A 27461-nucleotide genomic window follows, 5' to 3' on the forward strand; every position below is an offset into this window, starting at 1 on the left:
TTTTTTTATTCTAAATCAGAGTAATGCACTGAAGTATGTTTGCCTATCTTGCACTTCATATTTATATGGTTATCTTTGTCTATTATCAATGATAATGAATAGGGATTTATAATGTATAATGTTGGTTATGATGTGGCACCAACCTTTTTCCCCTTTTAATTTGGCATTGTATTGTGGTTAATAATCATGTATGTGGTTAATCATCATGTATTGTTATTGAACTACCAACCTTTTAAATATTCCATTTCTATTCTTTTTGAATATGTTGCCCTAATTATCTTCCTAATGGCAGGAAGATTCAGGAGCTAATCATTTTGATCGAATCAATATGGTATGCCATGCACTGAATTTTACTCTCTTAACATTTACTAATACTCTTCAATATCTTGGAGTTGGCTATTATCTTAAGTTCTTTTAGAATGTAGATTTCAAATAATGAACTTTTGTTTCAATAACCCATTTACCTTTTTTTACCAATAATTTGGGTCTATAGTTGGTTTGCAAGATGTGAGCACTCACTATTCTATCCTTTGTAAGGGAGTCTATCTAATGATGAATGTTAGTCAGATCAACTAAAGAACTAGTTCTCAATGTAGGGATGATATAGTTTGGCTGGAAACAAACTTTATTTTTGGTACAATTATGAAAGTTGTTTAAGCTTTTCCTTGGTAATACATTCATTAGATAACGATGAAATAGGTAAAGACCCATCTCAAATTGTGTCTATGGTAGACCAACTTTTTAGTGCATGGTAAACTATTTAAGCTTGTGCTTTTCTTACTTGAACAACAGTATATTCCATCAAGTTTGAGGAAATAGCAATTGTAGGAGATTCTATTTATGTCTCTCTTCTCGCGCTACCTAAAAGAGAACTACCAAACTCATTTAGGTACTCTTAGGAATTGTATCTATTTATTTTACCTGTTAAACTAGTATGGAGTGTTCTTTTCTATACAAGCTCGTAAGTTTGGATGTTATAAAGGTGCAATGTGTTAACCTCTTTTTTTTTCTTTTTTTTTTCTTTTTTTTTTTTTTTTTTTTCTAATTTAGAGATTTTAGATTGCAAAAACTTTGATGTCATCCCTACCACTTCCTTGGAACTTCCTGTGTCTTCATAACTGTGGGGTTTCCCATTTCCCAACAGGGACTCTCGGATTGATTTTTTTTTTTTTTTTAGTTTCTTAAGTTAAGGTTTTATTATAATTAAGTTTATTTAACTTTATTTATTCTAATTTCATCCAATAATTTAGTTTATTCCTTATTCGTTACAACTTACAAACTTTGACGCATAAAGTTACTAATCATGTGGAAATCAAACACTGCGACTGGTGGCTATATAATAAATTGGACATTTAATTACATTTCATTAAATTGGAAAATTTTTAACAACATCAATGTTAACAACTTAACATTACAGTACATTATATGTATTACATAGTTGATAATAAGGCATGGTGAAGACTGAGGATATCATGGGTAGAAAATCTTGTGAAAGCAAAATTATTCCCATCCCTAACCATTCAAGGCAAATCCCCATGGTTGCGGGGGACATTGCCATTCTTAGTTTTATAATACTGTTGAAACTCAAAGAAGCATAAGTAGACAAAATAATGGAGAGGAAGGAATGGATGTAGGAGAAGAGAATTTAATAGCCAAAGAGAAAGATATAACACCTGCACTCCACCAGGTAACTGCTGCATGAAACCTTTATTTGGAATCTCTCTTTATGAGCCTGGCACTTGAGTGCTACCTTCTTCATGAAGCTTCTCTCAAGATCCCTGAACCTTTATTTAGGAATAAACTATTAAGAGACAAAAGAGTGTCGATATTCCGTAACTACAGGGGCTTAAGTAGCCTTATGTGAGTTTTGTTTGTATAAAATCCACTAGATTAGGTCCTCTTCTATTGACTTAAAATTGGAGCCCAATGAAACAAAAGCATATTTTGATTGAGTCCATGCATTGATTGGTCTACTAGGTAGCGTTTGTTCGGGAACAAGGGGGGGCCCTTGTTCCCCTCTTTGTTCCCAAACGCCGTGTTTGGTTCCTGGGAACAGTATTTTTCGAGTTTTCTAGAATAAGCTGGTATAAGCTGGAACTGCTGTTCCACCTTTTCTTGGAACAAGCTTGTTCCCGGATGAGAACAAGGTTAATTAAAGTCTAAATTTAATTTTAATGATCGTAAATCATTAATTAATCTAATTATATATTTCAATTATTATTTATTGCTTAAATAATAAAATAATGAATTATTAATAATTAGATAATAATTATTATTAAGTTTATTATTTATATTTAATTATTAATAATTATTATTCTTAATTATTAGATAATCGATATTATTATTAATTTGTTATTTATAATTAATTATTAATAATTTGATAATTAATATTATTAAATTATTATTTATATTTATTATTAATAATTTTTATATTTATTATTATTTAATTATTATTTTTTTTAGAGGAAGGTAGCATGTTATCCGCTTCGTTTATTTCATTTAGAAATAAACTTAGCTGGAAATGTGAATCAACAAGGATTCAAACTTGGGTCTCGGATACCAACCCCCAAGCCTTTGCCACTTGCACTAGGGACGGTTGGTAATTATTATTTATTAATAAATATTATTATTAATAATTAGATAATCGATATTATTATAAATTAATACTTATTAATAATTATTACTAATAATTAGATAATCGATATTATTATTAATTCATTATTTATAATTATTTATTAATAATTATTAATAATAATTATTATTACTAATTAGATAATCGATATTATTATTTTATTATTTATAAATTAATTATTAATAATTATTAATATTTATAATTAATTATTAATAATTTATTTATTATTTATTTTTAAGTAATATTTTGATGTTAATTAATTAGATAATATAATTTTAATTTCAAATTATAACTCTTATTTCTCTTGTTCCAATCTAACCGCACTATTTATCTTAATCCTAGGAACAACCCAATTTTCATCCAAACACAAATTTGGTCTAGTTCCTGCTTATACCTGAACTTGTACCTATCCTTAGAATAAGCAGTTCTTACTTATACCCGACCCAAATGTAGCCCTAGTTAACTACTTAATATGGAGACAATTTATTGTCGTGTCCATCTTTTTGTCATGTCGGGCAATCCAAGTTGAACTCTTTGTAGGCACGTGTTAGAAATATATATAAAAACTCCAAATTTTTGTTCTCGATGGCATGTCCCTGTGACAAACATGCCATGCTGTCTTGATTGGATATTGGCTAGTGGCACGGGACTTTGATGAGTGGTACTACCCAAGTTATGCTGGATGGTTCTGATAGGGCTTCTAGGCATCGAGTGTCGTTTTCAACTGCTATTAGGACCTATCTTGGCTTCTCCAATGTTTCTTTGATCTGTCAACAGCAATGACATGGCGTGGCATCGAATGTGAGTCCACAACTGTACAATTCGTCAATTCCTAGGAGTCCATAACTCTCATGTATCATAGCATCATAGAAACGAAAACATAAAGCGATATTGTACATAAATAACATCCAAAATATGTCAACCATCTCTCGGATATAACTGAAAATAAATACATCTTCGCTTGCGATGCCAGCCCAATATGTACAGTATGCTCCCAAAATAAAGTTATGTCTATTGGGTCCTCCACTGGCACAGTTGACCTGAATAGGAGACGCCATCTATCCCGCGATTTTCTTACTTCCATCAACAACAGCAAGAGCTAAGGGCTCTGAAATAGGAAAACGACAAAAAGAGGGTGTGAAAACTAGTAAACTGTGTTTCCAATGGGTACTGTCACCGAGGAAAACAACCTACCCTACTAGAGGCAAAGATAGTAAATAAAGCTGAATAAATAAGTAATTGCTGAAAGGTAACTACCACTACCATACCTTTATACTACAATTGTCGAAAACAGTAAATCATGGATAGTATGCATCAACTAGCTATTAGATAACCAAATTGTACCCAATAACACCAGCCGACTCGTAAGTCGGGTCAAGCTTGCTCCCGCCTCACACCTGGCCCCCACCAAAGCTCGGTAGTCTGTCGATGAAGAGGCAACCTATCTACTAAATTTGTTGCCAGCCTCCGGAGGGGCACTTTAGGGGCGACCCACTCGAGTATCATAGTAACACAGTCGAACATAATGGGGCTCCTGCTGGCTATAGTCATATTCAAATGATTAACCAGATCATAATAACTACTATCGAGGTGCCCTTGGCACAATCCGGTACATATATCACCGTCTATAACTGCCGTATTGACCCACGACGATAATAAATCTCAAGCTGCCCACTAACTGTCATCGCCTAAATCCCGGGCATAAGTCCAACTCACAGGTAATGCAATACTGATAATATTGTTCATAGCTACTAGGAACAAACAGTATAAATATAGTAAACTGAGGTTCAATTAGATGGCAGTTAGGCTAGCTTTTAGATACAAGTAGTAAACCCATGTAACCGCATTCATGTTGACAATAATCCATGTCCAGTAGTAAAGTCTATACAAGAATTAATCCCTGGTTACATTCATGCATAATTCGATAAAATACATAGGGGGAATCCATCATTTAGGTAAATTAAACCCACCTAGAAAAATGCTGGTCCAAAGTGAAGGAAAAACCAATCCAAAAACACTTCCTCACTGCCTCAGGAACCAATAAGAAAATCAACAACAAAATCACTCTTTAAAAACTAGTAGAAAAATCCACTGCTCAAAAACTGGATTAAAACCAATAAAATCCAACTCCAAAACTACTAGATGGAACCATGAACCAACATAAAAAAACCCAATGAAGAAGGTCCAAGAACCTCTCCTCCTCCTCAGCCATGAACTGGTCCTAGCATCACTGTAGAGGAAAATCCAACTCCACGCTAGTCTAGCAATGCACTTTGCTTTAGCTCCAACAGAGGAAGAAGAAAGATAAAAGGAGAAGAACAGGGGTAATGGAGATTTTGGTTGCCAAGGGACAGAAAATAGTGAAGAGGAGGCTCAGTTGAACTATTTATAAGCAAAGAACAATTGCAACCTAGCCCTCATAAATTTAGAAAATAACCTCCTCAGCTCAAATACGAGTTTTCGGGTGCCCCGAACTTAACTTTCGGGTGTTTGAACCCATCGTAACTCTACCTAAATCCCCCCTTCGGGCATTCGGATAGAAGTTAGGTTTTATGTTGCTTCGTCCAAATCTCTTTTGGGTGCCTGGTGAGAGGCTTGGTTCTACGTAACTCAGCGTGAAACTTTTAGGCGCCTGGACTCCTGCGGCCGAAACACTTGTGAGTCACTGTGCACGTGTCATCACAACTGTCAGATCATCACCAACCCATATCTAGATTGCTACAGTACATCTGGGCGTTCAAAACTAGGATCCGAATTCACATCCAAGCCCGCATAGGTCATTCAAGCGCCCTAAATACCTTTTGGGTGTTTGAAACCTCTGGAAACTTTAGTTTCATTAGGTTTTTCAATCCTGAATTTATTTTGGCATCCATTTTGTGCCAAAACGGCTCCAATGCGACTCGACACTCTACAAACATACTGACTAGTTGCCCACACTTTGCACTAACCAAGTTGCTGAGGTCCAAAACACTATAATTGTGTTCCCTTAACTGATTGAGCACACAATAAACTGGGGGTAGGACTAAATTTTGATGCGGTTATTTTGCCGACATAGTATAACAGTAATGTCACATGTATGCACCATTTAATGTGTAGAGATTATGTGACACAGTCACCCCAGTAGTCCCATATCAGATAATGTGGGAGAGTGATGTGTTTATAAGTGACGGAGACACTATTATAACTAACCGGGGTTAAGCATTTTGGGGTGTTGGCTTGGGCTCAACGAGTTATTATTTTCTAGCGGATCGGGTCGTTACATTTGATATCAGAGCCTGATAATAACTAGTCGGAAATGTGAGATAGATCTCACATCGCTTGATGAATCTTGGGTTCTGTGTGTGATTGGGTGGGGTTGACGAGGATGTCGGGGCCTAAACAAGGGGAGCATGTGACATTCCAATAGTCTCACATCGGATAATGTGGCAGTGTGATGGGTTTATAAGTGACGGACACACTAGTATAAATAACTGCGCTTAAGCTGCTAGATCGGGTCGTTAAATTTGATATCAGAGCCTGATAACTAGCCGGAAATGTGAGATGGATCTCACCTCGCTTGATGAATCTGGGTTTCTATGTGTGATTGGGCGGGGCTGACGAGGATGTCGGGGCCTAAACAAGGGGAGCATGTGACATTCCAATAGTCTCACATCGGATAATGTGGCAGTGTGATGGGTTTATAAATGACGGACATGCTAGTATAAATAACTGTGCTTAAGAATTTTGGACCGTTGGTTTGGGCTCAACGAGTTATTATTGCTAGCGGGTCGGGTCGTTATAGATTAGTGACTAGTGGTGTAACTTATTAATCAAGTATGTATTTATGGTTACTACGGAAAATTAAGGATGTCATTTCCGAGGTTGTAAATAGCGGTAGAGGGTACATAGCGTTTGAGGGGTCTCATAGCAAAAAGCAGATAGCGGTCGGCCATAGCTGCCGCTACGAACCCATAGCGGGTTTCACATAAAACTACTTTGTATGTCTATATTACTAATAGAAAATACATTTTGAAGAAATTACAAATAACCATTACCTTTTCCTAGTATTGCAAACCTATACATGTTTAGTGTCATTATTTGTAAGACTAACTTCATAATATTATGACTTAACAAACCAAAAAGACGAAGGTCCTGTTTGGATGCGTGGATATCTTTTTTCGGATATAATTTTGATTTACTCAAGAAGTTGGTATTTGGTATATAAGAAATGCGATCAGACGTCTAAAATGGAATAATATATTCCACTTGTATTTTTTGGAATAAGATAAATCACATTGTAGGTGTAATAAATATCCTACCAAATTATGGATGACGAGGCCTTTCAAGGAGCAAAAATTAAACTTTTTGCCTCCAATGACATAGAAAAACTTCATACCAAATAAGTTATTCAAGGATAACTTATTCTAACATCCAAACAGGGCCAAAAAGCTAGAAAATCTATCCACTTATAGAGTTTTGATCATTTTATTAACGTCAAAATCCATCCCAATTAGAAATTTTGCCCCATTTACAATGTCCAAACTTTTGCACCCATAGCGCTCGCTTCGACCCCACTTTATAGTGCCCGCTAAAGTGAGCCTGATGCCGCTAAAGCAACCGCTATGAATCCGCTCTGCTAAATCCCACTTTAAATGTTATAGTGTAGCGGTTGCATACAATTCCGTTATAACCGTTGTGGCGGGCGTAGCGGTCGCTATTCAAAACTTGTTGTTTCACTTTCTAATTTGTTGGCAGCTTATGCAACAAGGAAACACGCAAGAGTAGAGGCAAAGAATTGGATTAAAGTTAGATTTTAGTAATGATATCCTTTAAGTAGGAAGCAACCTAATTTTAAAATTTGAAACTTCGAAATCAACGATACTTACCCTTTTAGCCTTACTAGACTAATCAGCATAACAAACTATTTCAGAATTCAAAATAGAAAATTCGAACATTCAGAATTCAAGTATTCTAATTTTGATGTTAAAATTTGAGATTTGAGTTACATCATTTTCGCTTCAACTGCAGAATGCTCGTCCTTGATGCACGTAATCCATTTTAGTTGCTCCACCCAAGATATGGTCTGAGAATGCCTTTCTAGTTAGTTGATGGTTCAACTTGATTGTTATGCTCTCTTCTCCTATTCTTGCATCCATTACGACCACCTTTGGCAGTGCAGTGAAATATTTATCTTCAATTGAAATTGCATTGTTCCTCCAATCGACCCTTTTCAAGAGAAATGTCCCTGTCGTCTTCTTCAATTTGATTGGCTGGCCGTCCTTAGCTGGTATGTATGTCATTTTCTTGTTGCCAATTTGGAAGGAGCACGAGTTTTGGTAGCCATCATGTTGTCCTTCCGATCATATAACCTTGGTCTTCCCAGGAGAATGTGGCAAACCTTTACAGGGAGGACATCGCGTTATACTGTGTTAGTGATTTTGCTGATGGTGTATGCATTATGTAAGGAGGCACTGGTGCTCCACGCTTAGCCTATGCAACCTTATATGGTTCCGGGTGTCGTTCTGTCTCCAACTTAAGCTTCTTTACTGCATTCTCAGAAACAACATCAGTACAATTACCAGAATCAATCACAATATTGCATACCTGTCCGTTGCACTAAACTTAAGCTTTGAAGATGCTCGTTCTCTTCCAATCTTCTTGATCTTCGACTTTGTTGGTAGCGAGTAGTGGTTAAAGAACTAGGTAATTGTGTTCGTCCAACTATTCTTTACTTTCTTCATTTTCCTCAACTACATATACCTGCTCAAGAGACGCTTCTTTCATTTCACAATTGGCGAGTGCCACAACACGATTGGGACATTGCGCTGAAATATGCCCAGACCCTTTACAAGAGTGGTACTAATGTTGTTATTGTTGCTCTATCTTACTGGCTTTTGTGTTGATTGAATAGGTTGTTTGGAAGAGCTGTGGAAGCTGTTGGTTGCGTTGATTTTTTTCAAATATGATTGACTTGCCAGTGAGGCCAATCGAGCTGATCTGAGTTCAATTCTTGATGATGATGCCTTGTGGAGGTTTCATGTCTTCACATCATCTTCTTATTGAAGCACTACCTTTACTGCATCAGACAGCGTAGAGATGCTTGTATAGATTTGAGGAGTTAGGCCTTGATAGTGCATGGATATCATGGCATCCTCATTCCAAGGGAATTCAGATCTTGTGGCAAAACTGTAGAATTTGGAGGTGTACTCTTCCATGGTCATGCTACCTTTCACTAGCTGTGTAAATTGAAGGTGCAACCATTGCTTGTCATTAGGCAGGATAAATTGATGGGATAGTGCTGTTAACATATCATCCCAGCTCTGTACGGGTAGAATAGTGAAGTTATTTGAACTTAGTCCGCTAGATGGCGAGCATTCCCTTTGAGCTTAGCTTCTGCAAACAGCAATTTCTCTCATTGCGTACTCTGTATCATTTAAAATAAAGGTCGAGACTATGTAACCAATCATGAAAGATCTCTGGATCATGATCTCCACGAAAATTGAGAACTTCTAATCTTACTCAGTTAGATTCACTAGTTTGGTTGTGGTTAATAGGAGGAGGTGGTTGAATTGGTGGAGTGTTAGGTAAATTAGTCATTAGTGTCGTCTTGAGACTTAAAGGTGCATGAATATGATCCTGACTCTAGCAAAGGGGATTAGATATTGGCAACAAGAATATATAATGTAGCCTGTATAGAATGGAGGTGGCCTTTTATAGCAGCTACACGCTTATTTAATTGTTGGATGGAATGATTGGTACTCTCATAAATCATAATCTTGGGAAAGATTCTCAAATCGACTATTTAATTTAACATTAGAAACCATGACAATAAGAATTACTAGGACTCACACTTGCTTTGATACCAAATTGATGCAAGCAGCACTGTAGCAGAGTTTTGTAGCAGTTACTTTAACAGTGTTGTAGCACTGTGATATTGTAGTGCCAGGGGAAAAAAAAAGGAGGGAAAAAGAAAATGGAGAAAGAAAATAGTACAATATGTAGAATAAGGATTCATCAAACTTTAGGAAGGCAGATGAGAGAGAGAGAGAGGAAACTTCGGGGAACTCTTCGAAATACCCAACTTTTCTTTCTTCAACAAAAACTTACTACAAATCTTAAGCCTAAAAGGCTTATTTTATGGCAATTAACCAACTAAACTCCTAAAATTTAAAAATTATTGATAACAACCTAATTTTAAAAATTGAAACTTCAAAACCAACCATACGTACCCTAATAACTAATCTAATCGACCTAACAAACTGTTTGAGAATTCAAAATACAAAATTTAAAAATTTAAATATTCAAATTTGAAATTAAAATTTGAGATTTGAGTTGCGTCATCGTTCCTTGTGAAATGGTATATTTGGACTATTGAGTTATCTACGTGGATCTTGCATAGTGTAGGAAATGATAGTTCTTAATTTCTTATAAGGCTGCGTTTGGTTCGGGTATAAGTAAGAACTGCTTATTTCAGGGATAGGTACAAGCTCAGGTATAAGCAAGAATTAGACCAATTTTGTGTTTGGATGAAAATTTGGTTGTTCCTAGAAATCAGGTAAATAGTGTTTGAATGGTTAGATTGGAACAAGAGGAATAAGAGTTATAATTTGAAATTAAAAATTATATTATATAATTAATTACCATCAAAATATTACTTAAAAATAAATAATGAATAAATTATTAATAATTAATTATAAATAATAATAATTATTAATAATTATTAATAATTAATTATTAAATAATAATATTGATTATCTAATTAATAATTATTAAATTATTAAATAAATAATAAATATTAATAAATAATTATAAATAATAAATTAATAATAATATCGATTATCTAATTATTAGTAATAATGATTAATTAATAATAATATCGAATATCTAATTATTAATAATAATATTTATTAATAAATAATAAAAATTATTAATAATTAATTATAAATAAGAAATTAATAATAATATTGATTATCTAATTATTAAGATTAATAATTATTAATAATTAATTATAAATAATAAATTAATTAATTATTTTATTATTTAAGCAATAAATAATAATTTAAATATATTAATTAGATTAATTAATGATTTACGATCATTAAAATTAAATTTAGACTTTAATTAACCTTATTCTAATTCGGGAACAAGCTTGTTCCAGAAAAAGGGTGGAATAGCAGTTCTAGCCTTATACCAGCTTATTCCAGAGTAGTTTCCGGTTCCCAAACGCGGCGTTTGGGAACAAAGGGGGGAACAAGGGCTTTTTCCCCCCTTGTTCCCGAACCAGACGCTACCTTAGATTTATGATAGCCTTTACTTACATCATATAGCGTTAGTTTCTTTGATAGATTTATTGTAGCCTTGTTTGTCATTAACATGTTACAAGAGCGAGAAATATGACATTGCTTTACATAGTGCTGTAGAAAAAACTAATTTTGTAACAACTGTTCACTCCGTAAAGATGAGGATCTTGCCACGGTTTTTCTTAGAATGTTTATGGTCAAGAATGTTAATTAATTTATTGGTAGATCATTGCCTACACATTAGGCGGTAGGAAGATGGAATGGCGAACTGAAGAATATAATCATCAGTGGCGAGCACTCTTATCCCTCATAACTAGGTTTCTCATACTTTAAATTTATTAAAATTATATGCAGTAGATGTCCTCTATATGACTATACTCTTTACAGTTCTTGGTTTTCTATTTTGGCTGCTGCTTCCCACACTTGTTATCTGAGGGTTTTATTGGAATGACCCAGCATGAGACCAAGCTTGTATTTGTCCTATTGAAGTCCCAAAAGGAACAGACAAAAATGTCTGGTTAGACGCAGGCAAATTTCTATGCTAAGACAAATAAATGCCCAATCATGCTCTGCTGGTTTGATATATAGCAGTCTCGAGCTGACTGCTGCCTACATTGGTCAAGCTAGTTGTAGGGTAGGGTTATTGATGTAGTATGGAAGGAAAACAGTGAGCAAATAATTGGATGTAGGCTAATAGGGACTATGAATAAAGATGGAATAGTTAGGGTTTTAAAAAAAACCACTAGTTTCTTAGATATATCGAAAAGATGATAAAAAATAGCTGTAACCTGATTTGCATCCCTTTTATATTAGGGTTACAAGGTGCTATTCAATACCAGCCCTTGATTATGACTTATGGCTAACTTTAAATCCTAACCATCAAAACATAATAATAAGTCACAGGCAAAACATAATAATAAGTCACAGGCTAGTCACATGACAACTAAATAAAATAAAGAAAACAATTGGAAAGTAAAACATAATATTAAAGCTCCTGCGTCAATCTCCCCAGCTTGGAAAACTCGACTCCGGTGAGAAAACCTTCACGACTTCATCATACATCTCTGAATCAATCTTCAGTAATTCATCTTCAGTTATCCACGTACTCTCACTAGCTGGTTTTCCCAACCACTTCACCAGAAATATTCTATACTGGTTACCCCTTTTGAGATTTGCCGTCTTTAACATCTAAAACATCTTCAATAACCTTGGATTGAATATTTGGATACTGCTGAAATTGATCTGCAACTTTAGCCACTTCTCTATCAAAACCCTCAAATGAATATAGATCGAAAACATTAGAAACGGGTTGGATCTATAAATCTGATGGTAGCTCAATTAAGTAAGCTCCAAATTTCCTTGACTTTTGCTTGTGGTATGTGCCTTTAGGAAAACCTTCCTTCCTCAAGTGCACAAGGACCAAATCCCCCTCTTCAAATTCTTGGAACGACGATGTAGATTGGCTGTATTCGCATAAATTTCATTGTTGGTTTTCAAGGCAGCCTTAACTTCCTCATGAACTCGTCGGATATGATCTGCAAATGCCTCTCCATCATCACTAACTCTAGCTCCCAAAGGCAAAGGAACTAAGTCAAGTACATGTTGCGGTTTGAGTCCATATGCAGCTTCAAATGGCGTCTTCTTGATTGTCCTATTCTGCCACAATGTTAGACTCCCCCGACTTGTATTTTAATGAAAAATTGAACTCATCAAGGTAAGAACTCTTCTTGGCATGACGTGCATTAAGTTTCTTCTTAGAACTCAAAGTACCTTAAAGCTTGATGATCAGAATAAACCACAAACTCCCAATAAGCCAAATAATGCTCCCAGTGCTGAATAGCCCTCTCACCAAAGCATAAAACTCCATGTCATAGGTGGAATAACGTCGTTTAGCATCGGATAGTTTCTCGCTGAAAAACTCTATGGGCTTCTCATCTTGACTAAGAATTGCCCCGTTTCCAGTATGAAATGCATTATGAATCACACTCCACAATAAATAGTTTTTCAAAATCAGGTAATGAAAGAACCGGTGCTTCAGCCATCATAGTCTTAATGTGTTCAAAGGCTCTTTGGGCTAATTCGGCCACTCGAAATTATCCTTCGTCAAACATTCAGTTATAGGACTCACAACGGAGCTGAAATTCTCAAACATTCAGTTATAGGACTCACAACGGAGCTGAAATTCTTTATGAACCTCCTACAAAAAGAAGCTAACCCATGGAAACTTCGAACTTATTTAATGGTTCGTGGTATAGGCCACTCCCTAATGGCCTGCACCTTTTCCGGATCAGGTTTTATGCTTTCAGCTGAAATAATAAACCCCAAAAACACAACCTCATGGTGCATGAAAGAACATTTCTTCAGGTTTATAAAGAGTTGCTCTTGTTGGAGTACCTCCAAAACTAGGTGCAAGTGAACTAAGTGTTCTTCCACACTCCGGCTATAGATTAGAATATCATCGACATAGACAACAACAAATTTGTTTAAGAAAGGTTTCAATACCTCAATCATGACTCACATAAACGTGTGAACTCTGCGCATTAGAGAGTCCGAATGGCATCACTAGCCATTCATACAAGCCATCCGTTGTTTTGAATGCCGTCTTCCATTCATCACCAATCCTCAACCTGATTTGATGATACCCACTCTTTAGGTCTATCTTCGTATACACATAGAACCAGTTAATTGATCAAGCATATCGTTCAAGCGAGGGATTGGGAATCTGTATTTTATAGTATAATTTTATTGATGACACGACTATCCACGTCCGTTCTCCAAGACCCATCTTTCTTTGGGGCTAGCAAAGCTGGACAAGCACCTGTACTTTTGCTTTCTCGCACCAAACCCTTGGCTAACAACTCCTCAACTTGTCTTTGCATCTCGGTCCGTTGTACAGGGGGCAATCTATATGCTGGCAGATTTGGTAAAGAGGCACTTGGAACTAAATCGTTGGCATGTTGAATGCTCCTAATTGGTGGTAAACCTTGTGGTAAGTCATCACTAACCGGATCTGAAAAATCCTTCAACAATTGCTGAATTTTAGGTTGTTGTTGCTGGAATTTTATAATCTGGTCACTTTTTACTATTTTGTTTACTAAGGCATTATGCAATCCCCGTTTCTCGGCACTCAATTTCAAATTGTTCAGCAGATAAAAAGCCATTAACCTTGCTGTTTTTTGAACCACCAGCAAGTTGTTTTACTTCTTCCTTTAATGGATGCAAGGTATACTTCTTGTTGCCTCTATAGAAGGAATAAGTGTTCGGCTTAGCATGATGTTCCATGTCATGATCATATAACCAAGTCTTCCCACAAGTATATGACCAACATCCATAGGCACAACATCACACGAAGCTTCATCATCCAAATTACCTCCCAATGTGAACCTCACCAAACAACGAGATGTAACCGGTATTTCATTGCCTTTCTTGAGCCAACGGATCTTGTACGGTTGAGGATGTTTTTCGATGGGCAACTTCAATTTTTCTACTGCATCTTTTGAAATAACATTCTCCATACTTCCTCCATCAATAACTAGGTCACACACCTTCCCACCACAAAGAAACACGAGTTCGAAAAATGCTACGTCACCTCCAATCTTCCTCCTCTTCTTTAACTGCGGTTGTCATCACTCGTCGAACCACCAATGACTCCCCTTGAACTGGATGGATGTCTATTTCTTCACTGTCTTCCACATAATCATCATAAATTGGCTCCGACTCTTCATATTCATTGTCCTCTATCTCTGGTAGGTTCACCTGTCGTTCCGGACATGCATAAGAGTTATGACCCTTTTCACTACAAGTGAAACACCAAATTTGTGAGCTGCTGCCCCCTTTAGAGACAGTGGAGCTTGAATGGTTTTGTGCACCATACCGCACTATAGTCTTTCCTTTATCATTCGGTTCAAAATTACTTGCACCTCAACCACTTGGTCTATTATTTTCATAGGTTTATTGGTTGGTTCGTTGAGGTGTTTGTTCACTTTTAACATTTCGAACAGCCCCAAAGCCTCTTTGTGTTGCATCTGTTGTTCTTCCTACCATAGGCTTTCTTGCACCATATTGCGGCACTCACTTCTCCGCTAACAAGGCACATTGTCGAGCATCTTCAAGACTGAGCAAACGAACAACTCCTATCTCGTCTCTAATAGAAGGGTTTAGTTCGGCAAGGCAACGAGAAGTCACTTGCTCATTTGTCTTATTCAACCCCTCTTGAATCGATAAATTGTAGAACTCAGAATTATACTCTTCTACATTCATACTCCGCTGTTTCAATGAATGGAACTTCTCATACTGCTCCATTGTATAATCAGCTGGTAAAAATTCCTTCTGCAACTTTATTTTCATTTGTTCCCAAGTGCTAACTTTTGGCTTACCTTGTCGTGCACGTTGCTCTTCAACCCTCTTCCACCATTGAAGTGCAGTGCCCTTCAATTTAAGCTTCACGAACAAAACCTTCCTATTCTCAGCCATGGGTTTCCACTCAAAATAATTCTCTATACTAGCTTCCTAATCTAGATAATCTTCTGTGTGCATCTTTCCATAGAAATCAGCAACTTCAATCTTGATTCCACCGCTATTTAGATCAAGGGCATGCAGCAATTGCTCCTCCAATCCACCTCGCACTGCATTATTTGTAGTTCTAGCATCATGAAAGGGATTTTCAAAGTTTTCTTGATTAGTTTCATCCTCTAGACTACCTTCCAGCATGTCTACAGGGTCGTGGTCACCTTCCGGATTCTCCATACAGGCCACCAAAGGTTCCTGCTGCTGCAAGGCTTGTACAGCCCGCGACAAATCTTCATTCATATGTCGCATCTAAGCCATATCTGCTTGCTGACCTTGATTTCCTCTTCCGCATCCTCTTCCACGTCCGACGATGGCTTTGATACCAAGAATGACGTAGTATGGGAGGAAAACAACGAGCAAATATATAGGCTAATAGGGACTATGAATAAAGATGGAATAGTTAGGGTTTTAAAAAAACCACTAGTTTCTTAGATATATTGAAAAGATGATAAAAAATAGTCGTAACCTGATTTGCATCCCTTTCATATTAGGGTAACAAGGTGCTATTCAATATCAGCCCTTGATTATGACTTATTGGCTAACTTTAAATCTTAACCATCAAAACATAATAATAAGTCACATGCTAGTCACATGACAACTAACTAAATAAAATAAATAAAACAATTGAAAAGTAAAACATAATATTAAAGCTCCTACGTCAGTTATGCTAGAGGTTTTGGTCCATAGCTTGAACCTGTCAATCAACACTCATGTAGTTGTAGTTTTAAAATTATCTAAATAGGAAACATTATGGGTATAACTGCATTGGAGTTTGTAATTATTAACCATCAGCCTAGACAGGGAATGGATATGAAATTAGAACCATGGTATTACCGGGATCACATTACCCCCTTTTCGAATCCCAATTTAGGTAATACATTCCAATTCATGGAGGGCTCACAAGCCCGATGACAAAAGTCGCAAACCAAGAATTGGCTTCCTAGATTTGGTTTAGTAGTAGCCTTAATGATACTTGTTTTATAGGACAGAAGGGTAAAAATAAAAATAGAAACTGTGAAAGGAAAAAGGCCAACTTTTATTAGGGGAAAAAATACCTTATCCAACCTTAAAAGAAGAAAAAATTGCTTCGTAATGTTATGGAAATTATAGTTTTATGTATTTGTCAATCCCTATTGACGTTCCAAATCAAACAACAAATTGTATTAGCGATCTGACTAATCTTACTCCCTTTGTATAGTGTTCCTAAGATTTCTTTTCCGAACTCATTCAAGTTCTAGGTAACATTAGTTACAGGAATTAAGGTAGACGTGCATATTGGACTTACAGAATGATATGTTTTGTGGTTGTCTATTTTCGTTGAAAAGAAATTTAGCTGTTGAGTATCAAACTAACGAAGTAAAAAAATTTAACTACTAGTGTGGAGTTAAATAGAGTTTAATATAAATATTAAAAACACTGTTCTCTAGTAGCTTAAGCTTTTAGAGAACAATGGTTGTTTGACATTCTTTAACATGGTATTAGAGAAAGAGTCCTAATTTCGATTCCCACCAGCTTCCTAGTTTTATTTAATTTCCTTCCATTTAATTCGTCCACATTTTGGGCGGCCTATCAAAAAGTCCGTTGTCCAGAGGGGGAGTGTTGAATATAAATGTTACAAACACTATTCTCTGGTGGCTTTTGGAGAATGACGGATTTTTCACATTCTTTAACAAATAGAAAAGTATTTATTTTCAAAATTCTGGTGGTGTCATAAGGGTTGAGAGCTGTTAACATAATTGTGAAATTTCACGGCAATGTGATCTTGTCTTATTTATGATGGTTTTCTTTTCTTAGTTATTGAGGAATTAGTACTTTGTAAGATAGTAGTCAGGAAAGCTCTACTCACTGGAAAGAGGAGATTATTATAGATCTAAGTGTTACGGATACGGACATGGACATGGACATGGAGACGAACATGAACATGGTACATGGGATACGACACGACACGTCACGACTCGAACACAGCCACTCGACATCTTCAAGAAACCTAGGACATGGACACGCCATGGACACTGCCAATAAAATATAATGTTATTAATATAATAATATATATTTATTACATATAAAATATTTATTTTGCCAAAATATTGCTATATTTTGGATACGAATGTAATTTAATAAAATTCTTATTGATAGTTCATATATTTTAAGAAAAGAAAATTTTCACCATATATAGTTTATTTATATCGTCCAAAAAGAGTTTGTATGCATTCATCAGAAAGGCAAAATATTTATCATTTTACATTATATATGCATTAAAAATAGTAAAATAATTTTTTTTAATGGGATGCGCCATGGATGCGTGTTGAACGTGCATCCATGGCATGTCTGTGTCGGACTGGTGTGCGTCCATGGTGTGCTAGTCTAACACGGACATGCAACGATCATAGCTGTGTCCGCGCTACAGTGTTATAGATTAAAGTTGTTTGTTGAATGAGGAATACAGAGGAAGCAAGAAAATCTTCTTTCGCAATAGTATTGTATCTGCTGGTGTTATTTGATGGTAAAATGTGGGAAACATGCCATGCCAGCTGTTCTTATTCCCTGCAAATCTCTCTTCATTACTTGAAAGTGTAGCTGGATGAATAGGAGAAAGCGCGCCAGGATGAATATGTTGCTTTAGCTGAATATATTGTCACTAACAAACTGCCTCTAATGTTTAGCATATCACTTAATTGGTTTGGTATATCACTACTTGAATCAGAACTTAAAAGAGTCTGCAGGAGAGATGATAAGCTATCACTACTGTTGGCAATGTCTAATTACATTCATCAAACAACATAATTTGCCAATATTGACCTTTTCTTTTGTTTCTTTACGCATTTTGAAATGCTGGACATTGCTGAGTTGGTGCTTGTAAGTCCATTTTATTTTATCGCTGTTGTCTTGTGGGTGTCTTTTGGGTTGCTAAATAACAATAATATTCTCAGATCTCTTGTTTCTTAATTGCTCAACAGTTCTTCGAGGGATACGGTTATCATGGGAATTCTTTTGAGCAGACCTATCGCTGTTATCCTGCATCGTTCATTGACAAGGTTCAAAAATCTTCTCTCACCGAGCATGATTCATTCACATTTAATACTTGGGAAAAAAATTAGAATTTTTGTCTGGGAATTAGATTCAAGTTAGTTGTACATTTAATTTTTGTCTGGAAATTATTTTGGACTGGGCAGACAGAAGATATTGTAGTTCTATAATTTATATCTAGCACATTTGTGGCTTTTCATTGTGCCTTGGATGGCTTTAAACTTGTTTTGCTGTGGCCTGATTAAAAGTGTATTGGATGGTATCCTGTACAATTTCTTCGAAGTGTATGATAAATAGTTCCCTAAGAGTTTGTACTTCATGTGCATGTTTATATAAGTAATCGTCTTGTAGCTCCTGGACATCATATTCAGTAGATAGCAGCCATAGTTTGTGAAGCATGAATTTAGTAGTCCTCTTGTTTCAGTTTTCTGCAATTATATTACACCTGGAATTTGTTTAAACAATTAGTATTGTTGTTAGATACTTGCAGTAATTTTATCTTCTTCTATCTGCGCAGCCAGTGTTGTTGTTAGATACTAGTAGTAATTCTATCTTCTTTTATCTGTGCAGCCACAACTTGAAACTGGTGACAAAAGTATGTATTTTTCACTTGTATCTATTTGTATTTGCTTGGAACTTTGCAAAAATTACATCTTCATTCGCTAAACTTACATTGCAATTTCACTTGGGTCGCGTGTTTGGTTTGAAGTTGGAATCGGAATTGGAATAGATTGGAATCGAAATCAGAATGACTTATTGCATCCATTTTATAGAATGACTTATTGCATCCATTTTATTTGGTTCGCCACCTTAATTGGAATTGGAATGAACCATTCCCATTATCAGCTTTTGGTTGACGTAGATTTCGGAAACAAAACCAAATTAATAAACCAATTTTACTCTTATAATGCATTTTAGTTACTTTTAACCATTTAAAATACTACGTTCAAAATATAATGAAAAAAAATAAATTTTGTTATAAAATAATTAATGAAACATGAGAAAATATTATATTTTGCATTATTTACTATAAAAATAAACTATTTTTATTCACAATCATTTTTTATAAGGATTATATTGTGAAATATAAATCACATAATTCTATTACTCTAACAATTAAAAAAGGTAAAGAACTAGAATTATTCTTTACAAAACAGGTGGGAAGAGAAGTCATATTGTTTTCACCAATGTAATAGCAAAATAATATATTTGCAAATAAAATTATTCATAACAATGTCAAGTTATCGAGGCGTCATGAACATTGACACGGATGCGGGACATGACACGACTCAGACACGATGACTCGACAGCTTCGAAAAAATTAGGACACGTACACGCCATGGGCACCGCTAATAAAACATTATAATATTTATATAATAATATATTTATTATATATAAATTATTAATTTTGCCAAAATATTGCTATATTTTTCGTACGAATTAAAATTAATAAAATTCTCTTTAATAGTTCATATATTTTAAGAATTTTTTTTCACTATACATAATTTATTTGTATCGTCCAAAAAGAGTTTGTATGCATTTATCAAATAGCCAAAATATTTATCATTTAAATTATATATGCAATAAAAAAGGTAAAATAAAAAAACTTTAATGGGATGCGCTATGGACGCGCGTCGAATGTGCGTCCATGGCGCGTCTGTGTCGGACATGAGTCCAACACAGACATGGGTGTGGCTGACATGGACATGCGAGGCTTGTAGCCACGTTCGTGATACATAGTACAAAGTAATATATCATTATCCCAAAGAGTCTAAATAAATATGTCATAAAAAGTGTTTCATAAGATTCTAAACAAAATTACTCATAATTAAGATAATTATATCATAATCTAAAAATAACTTTCTAAATATTTTGGCTGGATTCATCAGAATTTGGATTGACAAGGCTAAGTAAAAACTGTCCTCTCAAGTCTAATGTAATGGCGAAAAATGCATTAATCTTTTTAGGCTCAAACTGATAACATATTGATTGCCTTCATTTTTTTTCCTATCAGATAAATGTTGAACTTCGACGCTTCCTCAACCATTTTCGACATATTCTTTTTCACTGCTCTGTTTTATACGTCATTGCACCAGCAATAGTAGAAAAATGTGATGTCATCTATGATATAACTTCTCTTACAATTTTACTAAAATCTAGAAAATATCCTTTCATTTCATTTCCTTCCCTAACTTCAGATGTGTTAGCAATTCTCAGTTTTTTTCTTTTTTGGGTACTACTTGGAGTTTGTCTCTTTCTTGTTTGAGATTGTGTACAGGACATATCAAATTCTTCTTCTTTGTCATTCAAGTTCACAACTTGATTGTTCCGTGATCGAATTAATTCCTCATGTTCTATAGTTTGGACATCATCTGTAAAGGTCTCGATTTCTCCATTGCCCTATCTTTACCAAAGATTGCAGAAAGTCGTCTAAGTAGGGAAAAGGAACTCCCCACAACCCTTTTGCTTCAGTATGCAACTATAAAGAATAATATAAATTATTGTGATAAAATCCATTTTACTTTAGTAATTTAGAGAATATTTGCATAGTGACTACCTTACACCAGTTGTCGTGCCGATTTTTGTCCCTAGAAATCATCTTTGATCATCCTAAACAACCCCAGTTTTCAATGAAATCTCAAAAATTGGTCAATATTTTTGCTTAAAGTATTTTATCCTTGACTTAATGTTGGGTTGGCCTTCAAATGACAACCTGGTAGGGTTTTCTTTTCGAAAACCCTGAAGGTTCTCTTAGGGTTCTTCATATGGATGTGGTAAATTGTGCGACATCCCAAGGATATTAACTCCTTGCTGGTATATGCCTCTCCTAAGCAGAATTGTGAAAAAACCTCCAAATATTCGAATTCTGCCCGCAGCTGAAAAACTGCGTGTGACGAGTTGACTTCAGAAGCCCATTACTTCGCGCTTGGAACTCCGGTTTCGGTAAAACTTGGCTTATCATGGTCATCACTGATTGTACTTGCCCATAGGACTTTCCTTTTCCGAAAATCACAGAAAAAGTCATATGAAATGATAACCCAATCACGAAGAGGTCCGGTTCTGTAATTTTGTTCGTGCCGAACACACACCTCAACCTCCCGAAATCAGCACCTATGCTGCCAACCCATGACACATTAGCAAGAAGACCACTTTGATACAAGAGAAATTGAATTTCTCCACAAAAATGATCAATTTTGCATGAGGTGAAAATTAAATAAAAGTCCTACAATTATTACATTTATAGAGAAAAATCTCAAACTACAAAATAGTTACCGCTTCTCCGGAAAGATCATATATTTTGTTCTAATATAAAATTATTGTATCATTTTTTAAATTAAAACCCAAAATTTTTTGGTCCTTTTTTCTTGACAGAAAGTAACAATGCTATGGTGGCCTCAAAGAAATATTTTCAAGACAAAAACAATAGTGAGGGGAATGACTTTTCATAATAAATTAGTATATAACTATATTAGAGAGAGAGGGAGAGAGAGAGGGGGGGGTGGGGGGAGAGAGGATCTGCTTTTGCGAGGGTTGAGAGGGTCCGCAGAGACGATAGATGGATTTTGGAGATTCCTGCAAAAGAATGTGTGCACGCACGTGCGTGCATCGTACAATTAGAAAGCCTGGAATAAATTCTCAATTCGAGGTCTGAGGCTGGATTCCTTTTCACCTGGGTTAGTGTATTCCCATTCTGGAGCGGAAACGAAATGGGATTACGGTATGTAAAACGTCTTGAATCGTACTGAACCATTCCTATTCCAATTCTAGGGTCAATAAAGAGCGAACCAAATATGCCCATAGTGTCTTGCAATTATAGCACAACTTCAATTTCTGTTCCCCCAAACTGTGTTTAGTTTTTTTAGAGGAATGATATGTGAAAGTTACTTCATAATAGTCTTGAGATGATTTGGCAACTGAATCAGCTGCCATGGCATCTTCTCTCTGAAATCCAATGGAGTTTTGACTGGGGACCCAATTGAAATAGAAATTGAAGCTCAGAGAAATATTTGCAATATATTGAAGTCTGGTGATGTAAGCGAACTTCACAATAAGTTCAATGACAAAGTGTAAATTACTTACAAAATAAATTATTGCGTTTTAACTGATAACTAACATTGTTGTTCTTTCAGTCATAATGCCGCCCTCCGCTCTTGATCGTCTTGGTAAGTTGGGCTTGTTTCTATTACAAGTAAAACTGTTATCCTATTTTCTCTGACAATCCATTTTATATGTTTCCATTATGTATAAGAAAAGTAAGAATTCCTTATTTTCCTTATCGTGGGCAACAAGCCGTTCATTACAGTGTTTCTCCTTGTTTCGATAATAAACCTGCTATATTATCCTGCAGCTTCTCTCCATATTGATTATCCAATGTTATTTGAACTGCGAAATGCTGCAACACAACGAGTTTCACACTGTGGCGTTCTTGAGTTCATTGCAGAGGAGGGCATGATTTACATGCCATACTGGGTAGGTCAGACTAGTGCTTTGTTTCATGATATTCTGTTTTTCTGATCTATCTGAATATGTTAAGTTATCCTTTTTTTTTTCATCTTTTCAGATGATGCAGAATCTACTTTTACAAGAGGGAGATATTGTCCTTGTCAAAAATGCTACCCTTCCTAAGGGCACATATGTGAAACTGCAACCTCATACAAAAGACTTCCTAGATATCTCAAATCCTAAAGCCATGTTAGCTATTTCCTTATACTTTTCCAGTCATTTTGACTTTGATGCTTCTGGTGCACCTTATTGATATATGTCAAATATATTAACCGTTGCTATTTCTAATGATTGCAGCTTGGAAACGACATTAAGGAACTACTCTTGTTTAACCACAGGGGACAGTATCATGGTTCCATATAATAATAAGAAATACTATATCGACATTGTGGAAACAAAGCCTTCCTCTGCAATAAGTATTATTGAGACAGATTGTGAGGTTGACTTTGCACCTCCACTGGACTATAAAGAACCCGAGAGACCACAATCTTCTGTTCCTTCACGTGTAGCGCCAGCTAAAGGTTCAATTTTGGCTCTCTCTGATCCATTTTTTCTTGTTTCCTGTTCCTAAAATTCTCCTCTCATTAATTATCTGTTGTGTAGTGATTCTAGGTTTTTTTATGCCAGTTTTTCCTTCCCTTTCTTTCACTAATTGAAGTCCTTTTTCTTGGTAGTTCATTCTGTAGCTTCATTTTTTTGGTCAACCACACCATTCATATACTCAGTTTCCTCGTTTCATGCTTTCTTTGAGTTAGGCTTATCGGTATTATTTACATTATCTATCAAGCCTTCCCCCTACAATATGGGGCCAGTCAGAGCACAATTCAAATTTAAGGATCTCAGCAAATTGACAGATATCAACTTCTAGTTGCCAACCTGATGTCAACCCTCAAGAAAGAGTGCTTGTCTACTTTTAAGCATTATTTTTTCAGCTGTTTTGGTGGTCTCATCATGGGTCGTATTTTAGAATGTTGGTTGAAAAATGATGAACATCGACAATCAGAACAATTGTGGTATTACTTGATTTCACTTAGCTAGCTATGTCAAGTGAGGTTTTTGCTGCTCTTATAAGGAGCGTAAACTTTCAAAGTTGCCATCCGTCGAAGTTATGAAATCATCAGAACCGAGAAAATATGATAAATTTGTGAATGGATCGAAGTTTGCCATGTAATCAGCCAATGGGGCTTTGTTTGGATTTTACATTTTGTAGATTGAGCTTGATTTATTAAGCCCTAGTTATATGAGGTATAGGAATTTTTAATTAGTCTAAATCATTTAGGTTTTTCGTTACTGAAAGGATGAGTCCCTGGTTATTCTCCTAACGCTCGATTAAATGAGTTTGATTGTGAGCAGATTAACCTTTGCGAGTCTTACTTGGAGGATATTACGTTTATTATGTTTCAGCTTGTTCCAAGCTGGGATAAGGAGACAGGTATCTTGAGAGGAACAATTAACCGTGAATTGTAGAATAAATTCTTATAGATTAGCTGTCTTGGAACACATCTCCCTTATGTGAGAAAGCACATCTCTGTTGTCTGAATGTGGCATTTTGTGAATAGCACTGCATATTAGGATTCATATGTGATAGTATATCACAGATTCTTGTCCCATTTAGAAAGTGTGTGAGGTTAGCCTAAAACTTGATTAGGCCTACGGCCTATGACTTGAAGTGCAGAAGCATTTCAAGATAAAAATATGGACTTGGCAACTACATTAATTACAAATGAAATCAATGTAATTTGCAGGAAGCTGATGGGGAGGCAAAAAATTTGTAGATATTGAGATAATAGTGGAAATAAGCTTTTGTTACTGGAAAAGAGCACCAATAGAAAATAAAAATTGTAGATACAAACAGAAGCAAGATTTTATTGAGAGAACAAAATAAAAGTCAAGGAAGAGAATAGTGATATTAAGAATTAGACCTCGAAATTAGATAATGATTAATCATTAAATTAAACAATAATACTAAAAGATAGGGATGAATTGATTCAACAGTTTCCTGAGTGCAACAAATCATCTATAGGAACATATTGAATGACTAGGTAGGAAATTAAATTAAAGGGTACATGAGAGAATATAAAAGGATCAAATAAGTTTTAGAGTTTTGGTAAAAATGTATGGAAACCCCCTTGACTAAGGCCACTTTGAAATAGCCACCTCTGATCTTTTTGATTGACACCGCCTTATCTTTCAATTTCTTTTGTTTTAATTGAGTTTTTCTAGTTACTAAAAATGTTACTAAATATAATAGCCTTATTAGCTAGTAGCACTAAGTGGTCCAGTTTTATTTGCCAAAATATGATTTAAGTCGTTAAACTTCACGGCATCAATGACAAATTTGTTAAAATCGCCAATTCTTTTTGACTAAAATCATCCAGGTACAAAAAATGAAAAGCTGATCTCAATTGGAAAAAATAAATTTGAGGGGCCTATTTCAGAATGTCATATAGTTGACGGGGTCTCAATACATTTTTACCTAAGTTTAATCTCTTGTAAGCTGTTTGGTAGGGGATATTTGATTTGAAAAGAGGGTTTGATGCAACTAGATCCTGACCAAGGGGTTAAAGTGAATTTTGGTTTATTATGATCTGAGTCTTGGCTATATGCTAAACTTGCCTCAATTTTCCGTTTGCTTTTAAGAATTTCTGCTGTAGGCATGTTACTATTTTTGCTTAGTTCTTTCTTTATTGGAGACATCTCTTTCTATGTTCTTTATGCACTTGGGTGGAATCAAATCAAGAGTTTCATTGTACTAATTTCCCTTCTCAATAAATGAGCTTCTCTTTGACAATTTCAGCACAGGATGCTGAAGCTGTTACTGAAGAAGAACCAAAATTTACCCCCTTCACGGGCGCTGGGAGGCGTTTAGATGGAAAACCATCAAAGCATCAGACTTCACCTGTCCCTTCCCCTGGTAATCAGCAACCCCGAGGAGGAACTAATGGTGGAAAGCCCACTACATCATCCACTTCAGAAAACAGCTCTTCACGTCAAACGACGGGAAAGCTTGTCTTTGGCTCAAATGCAGTTCGTGCTCCAAAAGAAGCTCAAAAGGTTTGTGAATCCTTTCACTTGGTAACAAACAAGAGGCTAAGGGCCTGTTTGGGTACTTCAACATCTTGTTTGTTACATTTCTTTGTTTACTCAGGAGTTTTGCAGCAATTGGAGTTTGAGTGGATATCAAAGGCGCAAGTATTTTTGTTAGAATAGGATAAATCACCTCATAGGTGGAATGCATTATTTTGAAAAATCATGACTACTAGCAACTTGCAACTGATTGAAAGCAACTTCCTAGGTTGCGATCACAAAGAAAATCCCTATAGTGTCTGAGTTATCGATGGAGAACTTGTTTTAACATATAAACTGGCCTTGTTTGGATGTCATATTCATGTCAAGTTGTCCGATGATAACTTCATTTTGGGTTTTTTGTTTAATGATTATACATTATGAGTTTGATCTTAGTTGATCGCAAGGTCACAATGGTCATGGTTTTTAGGGATCCTGTATTCCACCAGTGAAGTGATTGATCATACTTAGGGAAAAAATATTTAGAGGCCGTGTATACTATGCAAATTTACACATCTTTGCATGCTCTCCATCAAGCATTTACTGCACGTTCCTTGAGCAGACAAGTGATAACGGATGAATCTTTTCAACGTATCTATTTGATTTACTCAAGAAGCTTTTATAGTATTTGGTAGATGAAGAGTATCATCTTATGTCTAGTAAGGCATATAACATATTCAACCTTCAAGTTACTTTTTTGGCTTCAAATAAATTATCTCGTACTCACCGGTGAAACAGTGTCCTGCCAAATGACGCATGCCAATACCTTCCAACGAGTAAAAAATCAAATTCATGTAGCCTGCAATTACACAAGAAAATACTCAAGTGCAAAAGTTATCACTTGTTAACTTATTCCGACATTCAAACGAAATTACTTTAAATAAGATATTTATGAATGCCAACAAATGTGTCTTCCAACATGTTCTTCATTTGCGCTTTTTGAGTCTTTTGCTTTTATTAGTATATCGAGAGACATTGTGCTCAGAACGAATGGTGATATGGGAGGGTTATGCTTGTTCTAACAGAATTTTCTTTCCAATGTCTGTGTAGGCACCTGCAAAAGAAACGAAGGAAGAACCTCCGAAGAAAGAAGAACCTAAGTTTCAGGCTTTTACTGGAAAGAAATACTCATTGAAGGGTTAATCAATAGATGGATTTCATCTTGACTTCATGTTATATGTAAAATAAAAAGCAGATATATGTTTAACTAATTACCTCACAGGTATGCTGGACCCGTTGTTTAATTAAAATTATATACTTGGATAAGGCTTCTTTTTCTAGCAAGCTTTTGTTTGAATTTACGGCTTCCAATTGCATACAAACTTGTGAATTACTCGACTTATCAATATCAGTCCAAGGCTATAAACCTCATTTATTCTTGCAAA

The 27461-nt window shown here is 35.5% G+C and overlaps 1 protein-coding gene across 1 annotated transcript; it reads left to right on the forward strand.

The window, feature by feature from the left end:
• On the forward strand, nucleotides 291-27461 carry LOC109728646 (ubiquitin fusion degradation protein 1 homolog). The gene is made up of 9 exons (XM_020259107.1): nucleotides 291-331; nucleotides 18438-18515; nucleotides 19078-19102; nucleotides 22638-22670; nucleotides 22856-22977; nucleotides 23069-23199; nucleotides 23308-23531; nucleotides 25808-26064; nucleotides 27127-27461. Exons 1-9 carry the CDS (start codon nucleotides 329-331, stop codon nucleotides 27217-27219), a joined length of 966 nt encoding a protein of 321 aa, XP_020114696.1. The 5' UTR covers nucleotides 291-328; the 3' UTR covers nucleotides 27220-27461.

The sequence above is a fragment of the Ananas comosus genome, linkage group 24, assembly GCF_001540865.1.
Source record: "Ananas comosus cultivar F153 linkage group 24, ASM154086v1, whole genome shotgun sequence".
Taxonomy (NCBI): Eukaryota; Viridiplantae; Streptophyta; class Magnoliopsida; order Poales; family Bromeliaceae; genus Ananas; species Ananas comosus.